Source organism: Bubalus kerabau, chromosome X (genome assembly GCF_029407905.1).
Source record: "Bubalus kerabau isolate K-KA32 ecotype Philippines breed swamp buffalo chromosome X, PCC_UOA_SB_1v2, whole genome shotgun sequence".
NCBI classification, from domain to species: Eukaryota; Metazoa; Chordata; class Mammalia; order Artiodactyla; family Bovidae; genus Bubalus; species Bubalus kerabau.
The window spans coordinates 71,323,937-71,342,431 of NC_073647.1; the positions used below are offsets into that span (position 1 = coordinate 71,323,937).

Sequence of the window (18,495 nt, forward strand, 5' to 3'; positions counted from 1 at the left end):
AGTAAACACCATGGCTGGTCAGTCCTCACTTTACATGTTCAGCCCAGGGACTAGACAGTTCCTAGGGTTAAAGCACTAGACTATGTCTAGGAGAATCCTGATCCATAGTGCCTACAGGTGCAGCCTTATTGTCCCTCCCTTGCCCCCCCAATCTTTCCATATTCATAGAAGAGGGCAGTTGCACCTCCTCTAGAAGTCAAGTCATGTTTTGAGTTGATACTTTTCTTTGAAACTTCCCTTAGGCTCTGCCTCTTTCTAGAAGCCTTAAAAGTTCAGCTTTGGACTGACCCTTTTCATCGGTAGAGGATGATATGTCATGTCTCTTCCTCCTCTGCCATGTCTAGAAAAGGGGATTAGAAACTCAGTTCAAGGAGATTGAAAGGCAACTTGAGCCTTTTCTGCATCCTCTTGAAGAGCTTTAGCATAGTAAATAGACCACCCCGAGGCTGGGAGAAGTGAGCTTCTGTGAAGAGAGAAATAGTCCAAGGGTGCTTTGACTGAAGACTAAGGGAAAACTGCTGGGAAGAGCTTTTGACTCTAACCTCAGATTTAGGGTGAGTTGATAATGGAAAAATTAAATATTAGTGAGAAAGGTATCAAATTATACCTTAGGCATTTCTTTCTTTAAAAAGGCTTGTTCTAAAAGAATTAACTGCTTTACTAGCTGATATGTTTGGGTTCAGCTGTTTTAATAAAGAGATTATTTTTTATAATAAAAGAGAGGAAAAGCTTGCTTAACTATTTTAAACATGCCTGTGACTTAAGCCTTATTGCTTCAATCCATGTGACTGTGGCAAGCCACTGCCAACAACCCCTTGAAAGTAGACTCTGGAAAACTAAAAGCAGAAAGTAAAAACAAATGTTCAGAGGGATTTATTTTAAGGGCAGGGTGGGCTTGAAAGGCAGGGTGGGCAGGAAAAGGGAAGGAAAGTACCACACTTTAAGGGAATTGCTCGAGTCAGTCTATGACTTCTATATCTTTTACCCTGACAGTATCTCTTACCTCTCTCTGCTCTGTCAATGTTCAGAATGTGACCGTGAGACCCAGTGAGCTACTTATCTAGCAAGGACAATTCAATTATGTTACCTAAATTCTCCTTACTTAGACAAGAAAAGAGACCATGACAGTTTTGGAAAGATTTTGAGTAATAAAGGATCAGAAAACAAAGGAACTTCTTTTCAGCCATCAGTTATCCAAACAACACAATTAACCAGATCCTTCTCCCCCCTTCTCCTGCCTATGCATTCCAGCCAACTGAGGTCACAGTGCACTGGGATTCAGATGTATGTTTGCTGGAAGATTTTTTTTTCCTGGCACTAATTTCATAGTATCTGAGTTATAAATTATGCTCATTAAATACTTTCTAGAGATTCAAATGAAATGAAAAAGAAAACAAAGTGCCTCCTACTTTTTTCTGTGAAAAAAGAGACCTTCTTATCTTAGTCCAAGTAGGGCCTGCTATTTTGGAATAACTAAACTTGGAGGTGGTTCTCTGCCTTTCTTTAAGGTTCACATTCATTGTAGTATACATTCAAATGGCCTTTTGGGAATAGATGTATAGTGAGCAAAGCTTATTAAGGTTATTTCCCAGGGGCCCCCTTTCAGTAGAATTAGGCTTGAGTAACCCTAGAGATTGGTCATCCTCAGAGGTAATATTGCTCACTAATTTCTTGCCCAGGCAGATCAATTTGTTGAACTGGAGCAAGCTTTTCCATTGCCTCACCAAGACAAGATTCCAATCATGGAGCCCTTCACTCCTGGGTGGGAGAAAGAGGAAACAGTAAGTATACCTTCCCCATCCTAGGCCTTTCATAGGATTTCAATATGAATGATTCCAACCCTGCAATACCATGCTACTCCACCAGCAGCTTGCAAATTGCTGAACTTTCCTGGATCGTTGAACAAATAAACATCATTACATTTGTCAGGACTGCATAATTACAGTTGCATAATGTTGCTATTAACAAGGTTGTTTGTTTTTTTTTTTTTTACCAATTTTAACACAAAAGAGGAGGCATATTAATGTACAGGTAATTCTTAATTAACTAATGAGATGTGTCCTAAACATTTATAAGTCAATAATTTAGAGTTTGGAATGCCTTGCTGCATGGAAGCTGTTACATATGTGGTGGTCAGATTTCTAGGCCAGTCCACAAAAGCTGATTTAACCCACATGAAGCAGAGTTGTATTAGCTCTCTGGCGGAGGTCCTAGGTCTTGAGAGCAGAAGGAAAAGCATGCTTTCTTCCCATTCTTTGGGTCCAAGGAAAACCCAAAGCATAAGTTTTGAAAGTAGGGGAATCTAAACAGACTTTCCCATCCTCATACTTGTTTTCACCCTTCTTCCATCTCCTAGGGATTCACTGCTTTTGTCTCGTCCCAAGGCCTCCACTGTGATCCTTCATTCTTCAAAACTTCCAACTTCTTCATTTCTCCTAGTCCACTTGAAAATGAAAGTTCCCAGTCCTCCTGAGCATGAGACTCAGTTCAACTTCATTATAATATTAGATGAATTGCCCCTTCCTCTCCAAAAGGCATGTCTATGGTTTATCTGGGCTTCCCTGGTGGCTCAGATGGTAAAGAATCTGCCAGCAATGCAGGAGACCTGGGTTTGATCCCTGGTTTGGGAAGATCCCCTGGAGCAGAGACTGGCTCCCCACTCTAGTATTTTTGCCTGGAGAATCCCAAGGACAGAGCAGCCTGGCAGGCTGCAGTCCATGGGGTTGCAAAGAGTTGGACAAGAATGAGCAACACTTAACTAATGGTATATCTAAGAGGAGGCTTGTCAATCCCACATGAACCACAGTTGATGAAATTTAAGGGAAAGTAAACAGATAAAGTAATAACCTCGAGGAAGTTTTAGGAAATGGTAGATATTGGAGGACAAGAGGAAGGAGCTATAGTAGAGAGCAGGGCACAGACTGAAAGGCAAGTCCTGTAGTCAGTTCACCAAAGTTATACCCCCTTTCTCAGGATCTTTCCTCCCGCCCTGTCTGACACCACAGTGCTCTCTCCTCAATGGTTCCCATGGTCTTGCAGGTCTTTAATAAGTTGGGTCTATCTCACTAAGGGTCAATCTGAAAAGTCATAAAAAGTTGGAAACATTCTGGAATAAGTGGTGTTACTGGGTGACAGCAACATAGAACATTTAATGAGAAGTAAGTGAAATGTCTGGGAACTCTTGGATTTAGGTCAAGCCTTCTAAAATTTATTGGGGCTGCTCTTTTTGAGGATTTTGTGATTTGCACAACCTGACAAGGCCATTGTGGTCAATTAACATGCTAATTAAAGCCCAGGTGCTAATGAGTGTGTGCCTGCTCAGTCACTAAGTCGTGTCCGACTCTTTGCAACCCTGTGGACTGTAGCCCACCAGGCTCCTCTGTTCATGGGATTCTCCAGGCAAGAATACTGGAGTGGGTAGACATACCCTTCTCCAGGGGATCTTCCCAACCCAGGGATAAAACTCGTATCTCCTGTATTGCAGACAGATTCTTTACCACCGAGCCACCAGGGAAGCCCATGCTAATGAGGCCAGTGGTCAAATTCACTTTTGAGCCAATTGGCTTCAATCTGTCCCATAGACTCACAGCCCACAGCATCTTCCCCTCTAGCAAGGGGACCCAGATGAGTGAGTGTAAATGGCCTCAGTCACACCCAGCTGCAATGCTGGGAAAGCGCTACCCAGCACACAGCCAATGATGGTAAGCCTGCTGCAGTGTTTTCTGCTGCCAACTCCAACACATTCTTAGGAATGCATAGGTTCTTGTACAGTACCTCCAATGCCCATGCCACCCTACCAAAGGGAAAACCCTTCAAGAGCTTCCAAACCCTTTTCTGCTGTGAGAGAGAGTCAGAGAGACAGAGACCAGTTGCTTATCTGCTTGTACTGGTCATCAGAAAAGAACAGAGCCCAGGCCCAGGTAGCAGGGTGGCAGAGGGTGGTGCAGGCTACAGGGCAGCCATGTGCTCAGTATAGAAGATTTCTGAAGCATAAATGTTATAACTCAGAGAGAGTACCTGTGATCATCACAGAAATGAGGATACCTTGGCTTTCTTAGGAGAAAAGCAGTTATCAATGGCAGACAAAGTCAACAGAGGCCACTGGGAATAGAGGAAGTGTATGGCCTTTGGTCGTTGTGTAGCAGCTAGAATTGTGATTATTCTGGAACACGTTAAAAAGACAAGGAAACAGGAGTGTGTGGAGATGCTGTAACGTTTACTTTAGAATCTTGTGATTTCCAAGGCTATGTGGAGGGAGAGATGGTCTGATGGTCAGTGTCTCCATGAAAGAAGGAATAAGAAAGCAAGATAAGAGAAGAGACACTGACAGGACCCCAATAAGGCACTGGAGTCCTCCGAGAGAGATACATGGGGGAGAATCCTTGATAATTGGTCTGTTGTTTTTTGCTTGGGAATGATACCCTTCTTGTCAGGGAGGAGAGATGAAGGAAATTGGCCTGAATTCAAGCCAGGCAGTTAAGAAGTTGCCAGTCTTATTTTGATTGGCAAGACCAACCTCAGAAGCAATCGGGCAGGGCCGCTAGAGTAAAGGACATAAGCATCTTGCTGCGTGGCTTAGATAGAAGAGTATCTCTAAAGGCCTAAGGTGGCTCACCATGTGGCCCAGGTGCTGGACAATGAGAGAGATGGGTGCACCTGCCTGAGAACTGGATAACTAGGCCGGCCTTGTTAACATTCAAACACTTTATCAGCGCAGGAGGCAAGGATCTCTCAGGCTGGGGCAGCCAACCTCCCTCTGAGGCAGCTCGCTCTGCAACAGGCCTCCTCACAAGGTTTTTGCACAACTCAGGGGAGCTTGGAATTTCGCCAGCTCCATCACACTCTGCCCACAGAGTGTAGGCTGACACTGGCACCCATGCCAAAGGGAGCCCCAGCTTTGAAAGTCTGGCCAGCTTCTGGGCTCTGTTTCCCGGCTGGCCATTACCTTATGGCTTGTTTCTCACCAGCTGCTTTTCTGCTTTTCTTCTTTGGAAGGCTGCAATCTCTACTGGTTGAAGGCCATGGCCCACTTGCCTGTGGAGCAGGAGCAACACAAAAATAGTTAGCGAAGAGGATGTGGCAGAGAGGGGCATGGGAAGACGCTAATTAAGTGTGATCCCCACTTACCCATCTTTGCCCACTGGTGGGGGCACAGGAAGGGGCTTCGTGAAGCCCTTTTTCCCAACTAGCCAGAAGGTCTCTTCTGTGCCTTTGCCCTTATTAGAGAAAAGATAGAAAATCTTAAAGGTACTATAACCAATTTTTCTAAAGAAGTCTTTCTGGTCAATAGGAATGGAATGTCTACAAACATTCCATTTGGCTCAGAAACTGCCTCTGCTTTCCCCTTGTCCCCACTCCCTGGCATCTTCCTTCCAATACGGCTTCTTTGTCATATATACCCAAGGCTCAGACATGGAAATGGCAACCCAGTGTTCTTGCCTGGAGAATCCCATGGAGGGGGGGGTGGGGGGGTGGGGAGCTGGTGGGTTGTGGTCTATGGGGTTGCAAAGAGTTGGACATGACTGAGCAACTAACACACACACACACACACACACACAGACAAGCTCCATAGGCTGCCACCGCAGCTAGATGAAAAGCAAACAGCATTTCAAGTTGTCATCCAGATGTTTGCCTACCCGCCACCACACAGCTCCATCTTTGGGAATATGTGGCTGTTTTGCTTCACAGCTGCCAAAGAACTGTATGTTCAATCGAAGATTTTGTCTGTCATTTTTGCCCTGATCTTTTGGCATTAGTCAACCCGTTGTCTTTTGTATCCAGAGTACAAACATTCAGAGTCTACCTCCTCCCAGCCTTCCACCATCCAATGGCTCTCACAAAAACCAAAAAGGGAATAAAAATGGAAAGCACACCATGCAACTTGGTTCTTAAGCCCAGGGCATCCTGGCTGCTTTGAGAAGTCTGCATTCTGCAGTGTTTCTTTTCTTCCTGCCAAGGGAGTCTTACAGGTAGAGAGAGACCCCAGGGAGGCCTCCACCTACAGCCCCACTAGTCGATTGTCAAGAACCACAGGTCCGAGAAGAGAAAGCAAATGTAAACTCAAGTTCATTGCCCCAGAGCCTGAGTGATGACTTCAAAAGAGCCACATTTTCTGCCCCTGCCCTACCATCCCCTCTTCTTCAATCAGTCCTCCTCAACAACATGGTTCTCTCCCCTCATTTCAATTCTGTTTTGTCTGTCCTCCCAATTCCCCCAATCCATAAGGGGAAAATGTGTTTACTAAGACTGAGAAAAGTATGGGATGTGTTTCCAACTCATTAATCTGAAATATGGTCTCACTCTCAGCAGATCTTATTAGGAACAGTTCTAAATTGCTTAACTTAGAAAGAGACACTGATGTATAGAACAGTCTTATGGACTCTGTGGGAGAGGGAGAGGGTGGGAAGATTTGGGAGAATGGCATTGAAACATGTATACTATCATGTATGAAACGAGTCGCCAGTCCAGGTTCGATGCACGATACTGGATGCTTGGGGCTGGTGCACTGGGACGACCCAGAGGGATGGTATGGGGAGAGAGGAGGGAGGAGGGTTCAGGATGGGGAACACATGTATACCTGTGGCAGATTCATTTCGATATTTGGAAAAACCAATACAATATTGTAAAGTTTAAAAATAAAATAAAATTTAACTTAAAAAAAAAAGAGATTCCAATTAGGTTTGCCCCTTTAAATATCAAATCCATTATTCTCTATTTTGTATCACATGTATTCATCCCTTAACAATCATAACAACAACCATAATAATTATTAGCATATTTAATTGCAGAATCTCAAAACTTTTCACAAATATTTGGTTCAAGACTGAGCGAGCCCTCTATGAGGAAGAGAACACCACAACAGCCCAACCTCCCTGAACAGACAGCCAACCCACCCTAAGCTCACATAATTGAACTATGTGGGACCAGAAGAAGTGAGCAACTTGAAAATATGCTCATATCACTCATTCTTAAATTTATTTCACCCTCATAGTGCCTGGGCTGAAAATACAGAGATGGATCTGTCCTCAAGGAGCTCACAGTATAGTTAAATAAAAACAACTATCAGGCCATGTCTTGGGCCCTAAACAGAAGCCCAACTCTTCTGCCTTTTAAGCAGTTTCTTTTCCTCACAGAATCTAGTTCAGCATCTCATATAGAATAGGTGCTCAATAAACAGAGACTATTCCATTCGCTGGCACTCTAATCCCTTGAGTATTTGGAATACTCTTGGTGTCATTGGACCTCGCTTTGGTAAAACATACTCTCAAAACTTGACCCCAAGCCCCAGCCATAGTCTACTGTTTTTCTTGAGCTCTAGAAGCTATCAGGACAGCATGCCAATACCCAAGGGAACTTTTGCAGATGCCAGGACTGTGCAGATATTTGGGTGAGTCCTGGGACATGCTGGGATGCCAAAACTAATGGTTGCAAAATAGAATGGGAGTGTTATGGACTCAGGCAAGCTTCCAAATCAAAGAATATGCTGGGGAGTTCCAGGGGTGCTCTGAGGTTTTGGAGCCCATCCAGGAGAATTCTTAGAATCCTAGCTCTCTGTTTACCCACCCTACTCCAAAATCCTGCTGAAAGGAGAGAGAGAGATTGGGGAAACAAGTAAGCAACAACTAAAGCCTAAAGCGAACTCTTTGACTCAGCATCAATCCCTAGGCAGTCCCAGAGATCTCCCAAATAATAGCACCTTCCTTTGGCCCGACACTTTTAAGACATCTCCTGTCTTATTTAATCCTCATAAAAACTCTGGAAAACAGGTTTATTATTAACTTCATTCTGCAAATGGGGCCCTTGTTTATGATTATAAAATGACTTGGCATAGGTGGGACTTTGATCCCAACTCTGCTAGACTATAAACTTTATTTATTTTTTACTATGATTTTCTATATTTTATTGAGGTGGAATTAACACATAACATAGTGAAGGACAGGGAAGCCAAGTGTGCTGCAGTCCATGGGGTCGCAAAGAGCGACTGAGCGACTGAACAACAAACAATTATGTTAGTTTCAGGATCACAACAATAAGTCTAGTTAACATGTAGACTCCAAAGTTTAAATGTTCTTCCGTCTCCACTGTATAGCTTTTCCCACACACTGGAGTCAAGGGGCTGGTCTAGCGACCAAAAAGCAACTGTTGGTAATTTTAAAGCTTGTGATTAATGAGCTTCCTGATAATCACAGGTCAGAAGAGGCCTCTATGTTGAGAAATGGAAGCACAGGGAAGATGAAGTTGCTTGTCCAATGTCACACGTTGAGTCATCGATGGGACAAGAATTACAGACCAGACCTTCTGACCATCATGACTCTGTCAATGCAACTTCATTACTTCTTAGCTCAATTGCTGGTATGTAAATGTCCACCTCTGGCAAAGACAACAGAAACCACCTGAGAACAACCATTTGGGAAAATTTTTTTAGAATGTAAATCTACCTGAGACACCCTGGCAAAAGCATGTGATAAGCCTAGACATATACAAAGTCTCAGCAAGGAGCTTCAAACTTGTCAGGAAAATGATAAGTGAAGCAGGACTCATTCATGTAAGAGAAGAGGTAATAAGATGATTTATCACCAGGCTTGATAGAAAAATACTTGGAGAAAAATACTGCAAAAAACAGAAATAGCCAGTTAAGCACTGATGATTTTTGTGCCAGTGTGGTAGCTCAGCTGGTAAAGAATCTGCCTGCAATGCAGTAGACCCTGGTTTGATTCCTGGGTCAGAAATATCCCCTGGAGAAGTGATAGGCTACCCACTCCAGTATTCCTGGGCTTCCCTGGTGGCTCAGACAATTAAGAATCTGCCTGCAATGCGGGAGACCTGGGTTCAATCTCTGAGTTGGGAGGATCCCCTGGAGGAGGGCATGGCAACCCACTCCAGTATTCTTACCTGGACAATCCCCATGGACAGAGGATCCTGGTAGGCTATAGTTCATGGGGTCGCAAAGAGTTGGATACGACTGAGCAACTAAGCACAATACAAGAGGGGGTTGGAGTGGACAGTGGGACAACTTCCTAGAGAGCATGAGCTTCTCATCTCTCAATGTGTCTTCTAAGCTTCCTTATTTTGGTGTCTCTCTTTGTACCCCTCACCCACCCAATTACTCAACTGCTCTGTGTTTTCTTCTCTCAGCCAATCCAGCCCACATCTTTGATCCCACTAAGAGAAACAACGTAAAGCGTCATCACTCCAATGGAGAGGGGATGGGGTTGGCGGGGGAGAGTGTTGTTGATGATGGATCCAAGCCTTGAGCTTAAGAGAAGACGCTCTGATGGAGGAATTTTAAGCTTCAGCCAGCTGGAAGGAGAGGATGTTTTTGGCCATCAACTTTGAAATCACACCTGGCTCCCCATCAAATGTGGTCCTTCTGAGCCATGTACTAGAGCAATTCGTGCTTTCCAGCAGCACAGAGTGGATGAGGGGTGGAAATGTTGAAACAGAGTTTCTGAAGTGTGCTGAAATATATTGCATATCCTCAAGGGACAAGGAATCCTCTGTCCCCCAGTCCCTACTAGGTGATAGTCAATATCTTTCCCTGGTGGGGAGATGGAGGCTCAGAGACAGAAAATATCTCCCCTCTTCTTCCTTCCTTCCTTTGGGTCTTACTTCCCATCCTTATCTTTCTTCTCACTGGCCCTTCCTTTCCCCTGGGGCACTCTCACTTCTTCTCTCTCAGTATTTCCCTCTCAATCTCTCTTCCTCAGGAAGCCCTTGATAACCCAATAACCAAGGCCTGATGTGGCTGGCCTTAGGGGGCAGCCTCTCGCTGCCTCTTCCTCCACATTCCCTGGGATACGGGAAACTATGAAGTTGCAAAGGGCCCTTTTGAAGTAGTCCTGCTTTTGTCTGTGAACCACCCAAAGTTGTGATTACTCCTAACCAGTATGGGGAGAGGCAATAAAAATTGGTGGGGGGGAGGCAGTGAAGGCATATTTTTCCTTTTCAGTTGCATAAAGTGGCACCTCTTCAGTCCTTAAGTTCTCTCTTAAATGAGAGAATTTGTGTCTAGTACCATAGGGAGGCAAGCACTTCAGGAAACCAAGCCACCTTTGTCCTCCTCTGCCGAGAAATGACCAAATATATAGAGGGATCACAAAAGCCTTGGGTGACTTGATTAATTTCCCATGTAATATCGCCACCCCATCATATCTTTGTGTTCTCTGCAGAGGTGGGAAAGAAACCTCTATCCCCTAATAAGTGATCCATTCCCCCTGCTAGAAGACATTAAGGATCTATTGGAAGGGACAATCTAGGATTAGCCATAGAAGGAACTAACTGATCAACTATAATCAGGCCTTTCAATCTTTGACTTCTGAAATTCCTTTATATGTAAATTGCAACTATCTGGGGAAGGCATACCAGTGACAGAAACAAATTACACATCACTCAGTGCCCAGATTTTGCTTTGCCGGAGATGTGGGCTTCCTTGATGGCTCAGACAGTAAAGAATCTGCCTGCAATGAAGGAGACCTGGGTTCGATCCCTGGGTTGGGAAGATCCCCTGGGAAGAAGGAATGGCAACTCATTCCAGTATTCTTGCCTGGAGAATCCCCATGGACAGAGAGGCCTGGTAGGCTATAGTCCATGGGGTCACAAAGAGTCAGACATGACTGAGCAACTAAACACAGAGCATAGTCACTGAGAAAACAATTTTCATGCACAATGGTAACATAGAAAGACTACTAGGGCTTCCCCGGTAGCTCAGTGGAAAAGAATTTGCCTGCCAATGCAGGAGACATGGGTTCGATCTCTGGTCTGGGAAGATCCCACAAGCAGAAGGGCAACTAAGGCCATGTACCACAACTACTGAGCCTGTGTTCTAGAGCTGGGGAGCCTCAACTACTGACCCCACATGCCCTAGATCCCATGCTACACAAGAGAAGCCACCGAAATGAAAAGCCCACATGCTGCAATGAAGAGTAGCCCCAACTCGCCACAACTAGAGAAAGTGACAAAGACCTAGCATAGCCAAAAATAAATAAATAAACATTATTATTAATGAAGGAGAAGTCAGGCTTCCTGGGTTATGGCTTGACTCTGCTATCAATTGACTATGTAACCCTGATCAAATTATTTTACCATTTTGGGCCTTGGCTCTTCATCTGAAATTTGAAGGAGTTAAATGATCAAATCTCTAGAGTCTCTTACAGTTGGGACCACCTGTGGCCCTAGGGCCATCCAGAGGAAGATGAAAAGAATCCAGTGGAAATGGTGAAAAAGAAAAAGAGATATTAGTCTAATCCTGAATCCTAGATCAAGTGATAGTCCTCACAAAGAAAAGGTGCTGTTTGTCTTTCATCAGAACTGACTTCATTCTTCCTGGTCCTTGGGGAAATAGATATAGCTTCTCTGTACACAGGGGATCAATGTTGTGGATTAAAAATGCAAAAGGAGGGCCACCAAGCCAATGGACAGAAAATCCAAACTCTCCAGTAGTGTAGTTTATTGAACAACACCTGGCACTGCCAGATATTAAATGAGATGGAAGTTAGACAATGTAAATAATAATGCAAAAATCTGGGCAATTTTTTAAGAGAGAAAAATGCAACTCACAGTCTGAAAAATGCAGAGGGAATCTTAACGATACTTATCACTGCAGCCATATTTTAAAGAGATGAAAACTGAGGCAAAGGGAACGATCTTTGCGGAACCACACATGGAATTGAGAATTCTGCCCGAATTACAGCTCTGAGTCTCAGACACCCAGATAAACTCTCTCAGCAGACCATGACCTCTCCAGAAGCAGGTGTGTCCAAGTGGTTTGACTCAAAAAACAAAAGGACATTATACCTTGAGCTCTGTTCTTCCTCGAAGCTCCACTTCATAGCCTTCACCCAGGGTTCGAAGAATTGTCACTGTGCTATGACTGACATGAATGCGATAAGCTGTAAAAGCAAGAGAGGCATGACTTTGGGTCCTTTCAGGTAAAATCAGTGAGAGGATATTAATGTCATAAATGCTCCCACTTCTAAATGGACAAGACCCTAAGCAAATTCCCTGAGAGAGAGAGTACGCTTTAGTTAGGGTTTCACAGGAGGAGGTAAGGGGAAGGAATGGTCTTCCTCACCAGGCCCAAATAAAGCATTAGCTGTAGCACCTATCAGCCTCCTAGACACTATCTCAGATTAAAGACCATGCAATAGAAATGACTGAGATGAAGAAAACAGCAACCACTACTTGCCCTCAGCTGAAACGTGACCTCCTCTGAGGGAAGTTACAGTCTCACAGGCTGCTGCTGGGGCTGAACCCTCAAGGTTGGCATATCCTACTTAAGAGACAAAAGGGTATCTTTTTCATACACATCCATCCAACTACCTTTCAACACTGCTGTACTTAAAATGAGACATCAATGAGAAATGTCCCAAGACCTCTGCCAACATTGTGTGGTGACTACATCTATAGCTGTCTTTTTGGCAGATGCCTCTAGCTGTGTACACACATAAATGAATGATTTTCCAACTAATACCAACTTAGGATAAGAGACTGGGGAACTATGACTACAACGTCTATTCAGAAATTAAGTGTAATTCTTTGGTGAAGAGCAATCATTTAACTGAGGTAGGATCCTTAACTGTCCTGAAAACTGTCTTCCCATGAAGTAAGATCTTGTTCAGGCTGAGTAGTCAATAAAAGTCCAAGACAGTTCAACACACACCTGAGAAAGTATTGAGGCTGGCCAAAAAGTTTGTTCAGGTCTTTGCATACGATCTAGTGGAAAACTTATCGGCTAACTTAATAATTCTTTTTCTTTCATTTATTATTTTTTGTTGGAATATAATTGATTTACAATGTTCCCAATAATTCTTTTAGAATCTGAGTACAATCCGAGTAGCATGGCATGAGTGAAAAGAACCGCAAGAAATTTCTGCTGTCTTCTACAATGACTTTCCTTCTCTTGACAGCTCAGTATTGTCATTTGTGTCTTCATCACTACTTCATGGCCATCCCCAAACCTCCACTCCAAATGGTTCTAAAAAGTCACCTAGTGTGTCCGTAGCTAGCACTATGTGTGACATTCCACTAGCATCTAGTCATGAGGGAATATCTCAATAGAATAATCCTACTGATGGGAACACACAGTTCAACACAGAAAGATAGCTGATTCCAACCACCATTCAGTCGTGTGGCAAGGAAGATCACTCCAGGGCTGGGTCACTACTCACTTCCATTTCAGAATCAGTAGATTCAACTGAGCATAAAAGAGGTGTTGATGAAACTGATTTTTTAAAAATAGACCTATGATGCGTCCTAATCTCATATCCAACACGAACTTAGAAGCTACCTCTTTACAGGTCTTCAGTCAGGAGTAGCACTTAATGTCATGTTTCAGTCACAGTCATTAGTTTCCAGAAAAGCACTCTAACCAGTTTCTGTAGTACAGAGACTACATATGTATACTTCTCTATATCCCTCACAATGCCTTCCTTACAGAGTCAGTGCTTCATATACATCTGCTGTGCATGATTCACTCCATTTTCTACTTCCCATCTGATCACTGGATAAGGTGCTGACTGAATCTGAAAATCTACTTTCTGCTCTCAGCTCTGTATTTCCAACATGAAATGTGTGGAGTTTCCCTAGTGCAGACCAGAATATGACTTCACTGTTCTACAGGCTTACATCAGTCCAGAGTACTATGCCAGTTTCACTTCCTCCTGGGTTGCACTTCCAGAGCAAAGTTATATGCACGCAGCAGTTCCTGGATGACTACTCCCATGGCCTATGCCATGTCTACGACATTTGAAGACTTTGCCAGATGTCAGAAAATTTATTCTGACAACAGCTTCTAAGTTCCGTGCTGCCTCCTTTATCATGGCTGCACGGGCTAGATTGACTAAGACTGGACCTATTGTACAAGTCTGTTTCGGCACATGAGTGATGAGACGTGGGGTCAGACAGGGCACCACCCACTGTGATATAGGCCACCATATCATCAGGGACTAGGTTGCATACACTGCTGAAGTTTGAGAAGAGCTTGTCTGGCTTAGTAGCTGTCAGAGCCAGGGCTGCTAAGGGCTTAAGTGATTTTTTCTAATATGTAATCCATGAAAACTGTATATAAAATATATTGTTGTCTCTTTTTTTATACTAGCTTGAATAAATCACTTTGCCTAACTATGATATAGGTAAAGCACATTGTGATTCTGACATTGCCTTAGGAGTGATAGGAAATACACAAGAAAGTGTTGCCAGCCACAGACAAATGGCATAATGGTTTGTATAGTTTTCTTCTCAAAGCAATGGGGGAGAAATGGCATCTTTGATACCATACCAGGTTTGATAGAAGCTAAGAGTTTTATATACAGGCAAGTTGAAATTATTTCAGAATTCTAAGCTCCTCAGATTGAAGCATTATTGCTAGCTAAATTTGAGGGTGCTTTGATGAAGCCAGAACTCTTGGGGTCCTAACTAGTTCAAAAGAGGACTAAAGCAGGAAACATCAGCTGGTTGGGAGGTAGTTGACTCTGGGTGTGTCTCTACAAACTAGTTGAAGAAACAATGTTGATGTATGGCAAAACCAATACAATATTGTAAAGTAATTAGCCTTCAATTAAAATAAATAAATTTAAATTAAAAATTAAAAAAAACCCTCAATATTCAGAAAACTAAAAAAAAAAAAAATGTCAGTGCCTTTCCTGTTTCTTTTTTCAGTATGATGCCCACAAACCCACAAGGCTGGACAATTTTTTCCTTTACCCAAAGGATTTTGTTGTTGTTGTTTTGACCAAATTGCTGGCTGTTTCAGTGTCACCTAGCTACAGCTTCATTTCTAAAACAAGAAAGGTACATGCTCAATCCAACATCACCCCCTACTGGTTTGCCATTAGAGACAAAAACCTGTGTGTTACATCCCCTTAAGATTCTCAAATTACCTTTTAATAATTCTTTGAAACATTCAAACATCTCTCTGCTCTCTTTCCCCTCTCTTGAGGAAGAATCACTTTCCCAGTAGCAGGAGATTACCATCCCATTCATCCCTCTAGAGGTACTCACGTAACCCTGTTGATTCCATCCGAGAAGCTGTGTTCACAGTATCTCCAAACAAGCAGTATCTGGGCATAGTGAGGCCCACCACTCCAGCAACAACCGGCCCTATAGAGGAACACAGGTAATCAGGATTATAGTCAACAGGTATGACTCCAATGCTAATAGAGGGACACTGCCAAGGGAAGGAATGTAGCTACATGAAAGAATAAAGTTGCCAGTAAATAGCTCTGAGACTCTGAAGGAAGTCTTTTGGTGAGTAATGCATTCTTTGCCCTACAAGAAAACAAATTTATGACAATGCAGAAATGATTACCCTTCTGATTGATGCCTTTGTTCCAAGTAACAGTTACACCCAAGATGCTTATATCTGTCAGTAGGGACAACCAAGCATTAAACCCAATCAGGAAAGCCTGGGCAGGGATTCAGGATCCGAGCATGTTTGTTTCAAGGGAAAAATGTGAGTCTTTCTTGTGCCTTAGGGTTGGAAGGAGGTATCCAGGGGGCTATCTGTCTCCCAAATTGTGTCTATAAAGAGAATTATTGCTAAGACAGTTGGAAAATCTGAAAAGAAGTATAGTTGACATTCAATCATTTGTGTTAGGGGCATGGAAAGTGAAAAGTGAAGTCACTCAGTCGTGTCTGACTCTTTGCGACCCCGTGGACTGTAGCCTACCAAGCTCCTCCATCCATGGGATTCTTCAGGCAAGAATACTGGAGTGGGTTGCCATTTCCTTCTCCAGAAGGGTAGTATATACAGATAATCTGAGAATATTTTCTATTTGCCCTAAGAATGGTTTTTGCTTTTACATTTTAATACAACCATGCTAAGTGTTCAGAGAATGAACATTACTTGAAAGAAATTTCAGCAACCATACTGAAAATCTAGTTCAAAAAGATCTAGAAATGTCTCCAACTTCACCTTTCTGGTCTCTGTTCTAAGTGAAAATTGTTCAGCATTATCTTTTTGCTGTTTCCTGAGTTAGAGAAGGGCTTCCCTGGTTGCTCAGATGGTAAAGAATCTGCCTGCAATGTGAGAGACCTGGGTTGGGAAGATCCCCTGGAGGAGGGCATGGCAACTCACTCCAGTATTCTTGCCTGGAGAATCCACATGGACAGAAGAGCCTGGCAGGCTAAGTCCATGGGGTCGCATAGAGTTGGACACGACTGAGCAACTAAGCATGTACACACAAAATAATTATTTTTGCTCTAAAAAATTCCTTCTGAACATTCATTTGTAAGAATAAAAGTTAAAAAAAAAACTACAAAAGTTATGTTTCATATTATAATTCATGTCTCACCCATTAAGAAGCATTCACTGAGCACTGAACTAGGCACCAAGGGGAATAAAAAAGAAATGTATCATATAGCCTCAGTTCTGTAGGAATTTAGAGCTTAATTGAAGAGAGGAGACTACCAAACCAGAAGCAATTAAGCAACAATCCAAGACAATATATGGTTGAGGCAAGATAAATGGTACAGGCAGAAGTGCTCTAATAGTTTAGAAAATAGGAGAGGGGTTGCTTATTAAGGCTTTGTTCAGTCCAAAAAGATCCAATGGAGAAGGTAGGATTTGATTTAGATCTTCATGAGTGAGTTGGATTTGAGTAGGAGAAAAGGGACAAAAATCAAAGGTTTGTGGTTGGGCTCGAGTTTGGAATTTTGGGAAGCTCTTATAGAAAGCAGTCTGCTTAGTTCAGGTGCCTGGGGAGAAACTAGAGACAAGATTGGCTATTGGGTTGTACAAGATGGTGGACCTTGAATCACTAGAGAATTTTGAGCAGGGAATTACATAATGAAATTTCTTTTTCTTTTTTTCTCGCATCAGTGTATAGAATGCACTGAAAGGGGAGAAAGTAAAACCAGGGAAAACAGTTAAGTGACTATTACAGTAACTCAAGCACAAAGTTGTAAGTACTGGAAAGGAGGTGATGACAGAGGGCAAAAAGGAGTGATAAAAGAGAGACATTAGGGAAGGAGAACCAACAGACATGTTGACTGTCTGATTGACAACCATGAGAAAATTAGCATGTGGGCCTGGGAACTTATGCTGGTTTGTGGGAAAAGATGACTTGAAGTTTTAGAAATGCAAGATTTGAAGTAATGGTAAATCATCCAAGAAGAGTTGTGCCAAGGGGAGTTGTTGATGTGAAACTGAAGCAGCAATGAGAGATGAAGGCTCCTGTTTAAAAGAAAAGTAATGAAAATCACCTATATGCTAAGCATTTGGGATATAAACATGAGTAAGATCTGGTGCCTGCCATCAAAGAGCTTATAGTCTAATAAGCTAGCAAGCAAGGATACATTGTGATGATAACTATGAAAAGGATGGACAGAACGAAGCGAGAGTGGAAGCAAGAAGATACTATGGCAGTGATCCAGGCAAGAGATGCTGGTGGCCTAGACTTGAGTAGTGAGAGACAAGAAGAGACAAGACATAATCAAGAAATATTGAAAAGGTAAAATGGAAATATTGAATGTAAATATTGAAAAGGTAAGACTTAGTAATTGGCTGAATGGTGAAGATCAGGGTGAGGGCAGAGTCAAGGAGGATGACTCTCAAGACGAACTGGAATAACTAGGTGAATGGTAGGGACACCAACTTAAATAGAAAATAAATACAGGAAGAAGAGATCATTTATATGGGTAGAAAGTCACTCTGTTTTGGATGTGTTGGTCTGATGTCTGTGTGGAACATTCAAATGGAAATGTCAGCAGTAAGTCTGATACACAGGGCTGAAGCTTAAGGGAGAAGACGGTGTTGAAGTTGTAGAGTTGGAAGTCATCAGTACACAAGTGGTAGTTAAACCACAGATATGGATGAGATCATCCAGAAGAGCATAGTAGGGGAGAGAAACAGTGGATGAAGGACAGAACCCTGGAGCATATCAATATAGATAAAGACAGAAGGCTTTCCAGGTGGCACAGTGGTAAAGAATCTGCCTGCCAATGCAGAAGTACAAAGGATGCAGGTTCGATCCCTGGATGCAGAAGATCCCCTGGAGAAGGAAATGGCAACCCAGTCCAGTATTCTTGTCTGGAATATTCCATGGACACAGGAGCCTGGCAGGCTACAGTCCCTGAGGTCACAAAGAGTCGGACACAACTGAGCATGCACACAGACAAAGACAGATGAGATTATCAGACAATGGTAGAAAATGAAAGCCAGTTTGGAGTGAGTTGAGAAATGAATTCGAGGTTAGGACATACAGAGAGCAAGGAGATCACAGCTCGGAGCTTTGCAGAAAATGTGGGAGCAGTTAGAGAGCAGGGATTGCTAAGGGAGCCAGTAAATGAAATGGACAAGAAGCATTCAGAGAGTGAGGAGCAGGTCATAAAAGCCAATTGGCGGGGGGGGGGGGGGGGGGTAGGAATTGTCAAGAATACCAAGTGCTGCAGAGATAGGGGCAGACTAGGACTGGGAAAAGTGATGAGGGCTGAAGCCAGATGGCAAAGGGGCTAAAGAGGGAGTGGACAGTGAAGAAATGGTGTGATAAATGTCAATCA

The 18,495-nt window shown here is 43.0% G+C and overlaps 1 protein-coding gene and 1 long non-coding RNA gene across 3 annotated transcripts in view; one reads left to right on the top strand and one right to left on the bottom strand.

Annotated features, from left to right (window-relative positions):
- The first annotated feature begins 457 nt into the window (after positions 1-457).
- LOC129638590 (uncharacterized) lies at positions 458-9,753 on the top strand. Of its 2 annotated transcripts, XR_008707924.1 has the most exons (4): positions 458-554; positions 1,684-1,781; positions 8,190-8,352; positions 9,136-9,753. It is a non-coding gene; the product is annotated as an uncharacterized LOC129638590 (long non-coding RNA). The 2 variants fall into 2 exon arrangements; XR_008707925.1 differs by lacking the exon at positions 8,190-8,352.
- The window catches only part of GUCY2F (guanylate cyclase 2F, retinal), a 136,406-nt gene continuing 122,282 nt past the window's right edge, over positions 4,372-18,495 (bottom strand). The window contains exons 17-20 of the mRNA XM_055563131.1: positions 14,998-15,096; positions 11,794-11,888; positions 5,128-5,216; positions 4,372-5,034 (exon numbers count right to left, since the gene is read on the bottom strand). Coding sequence (XP_055419106.1) covers positions 4,947-5,034; positions 5,128-5,216; positions 11,794-11,888; positions 14,998-15,096 — 371 coding nt within the window. The 3' untranslated portion in view covers positions 4,372-4,946. The remainder of the gene's footprint in view (positions 5,035-5,127; positions 5,217-11,793; positions 11,889-14,997; positions 15,097-18,495) is intronic.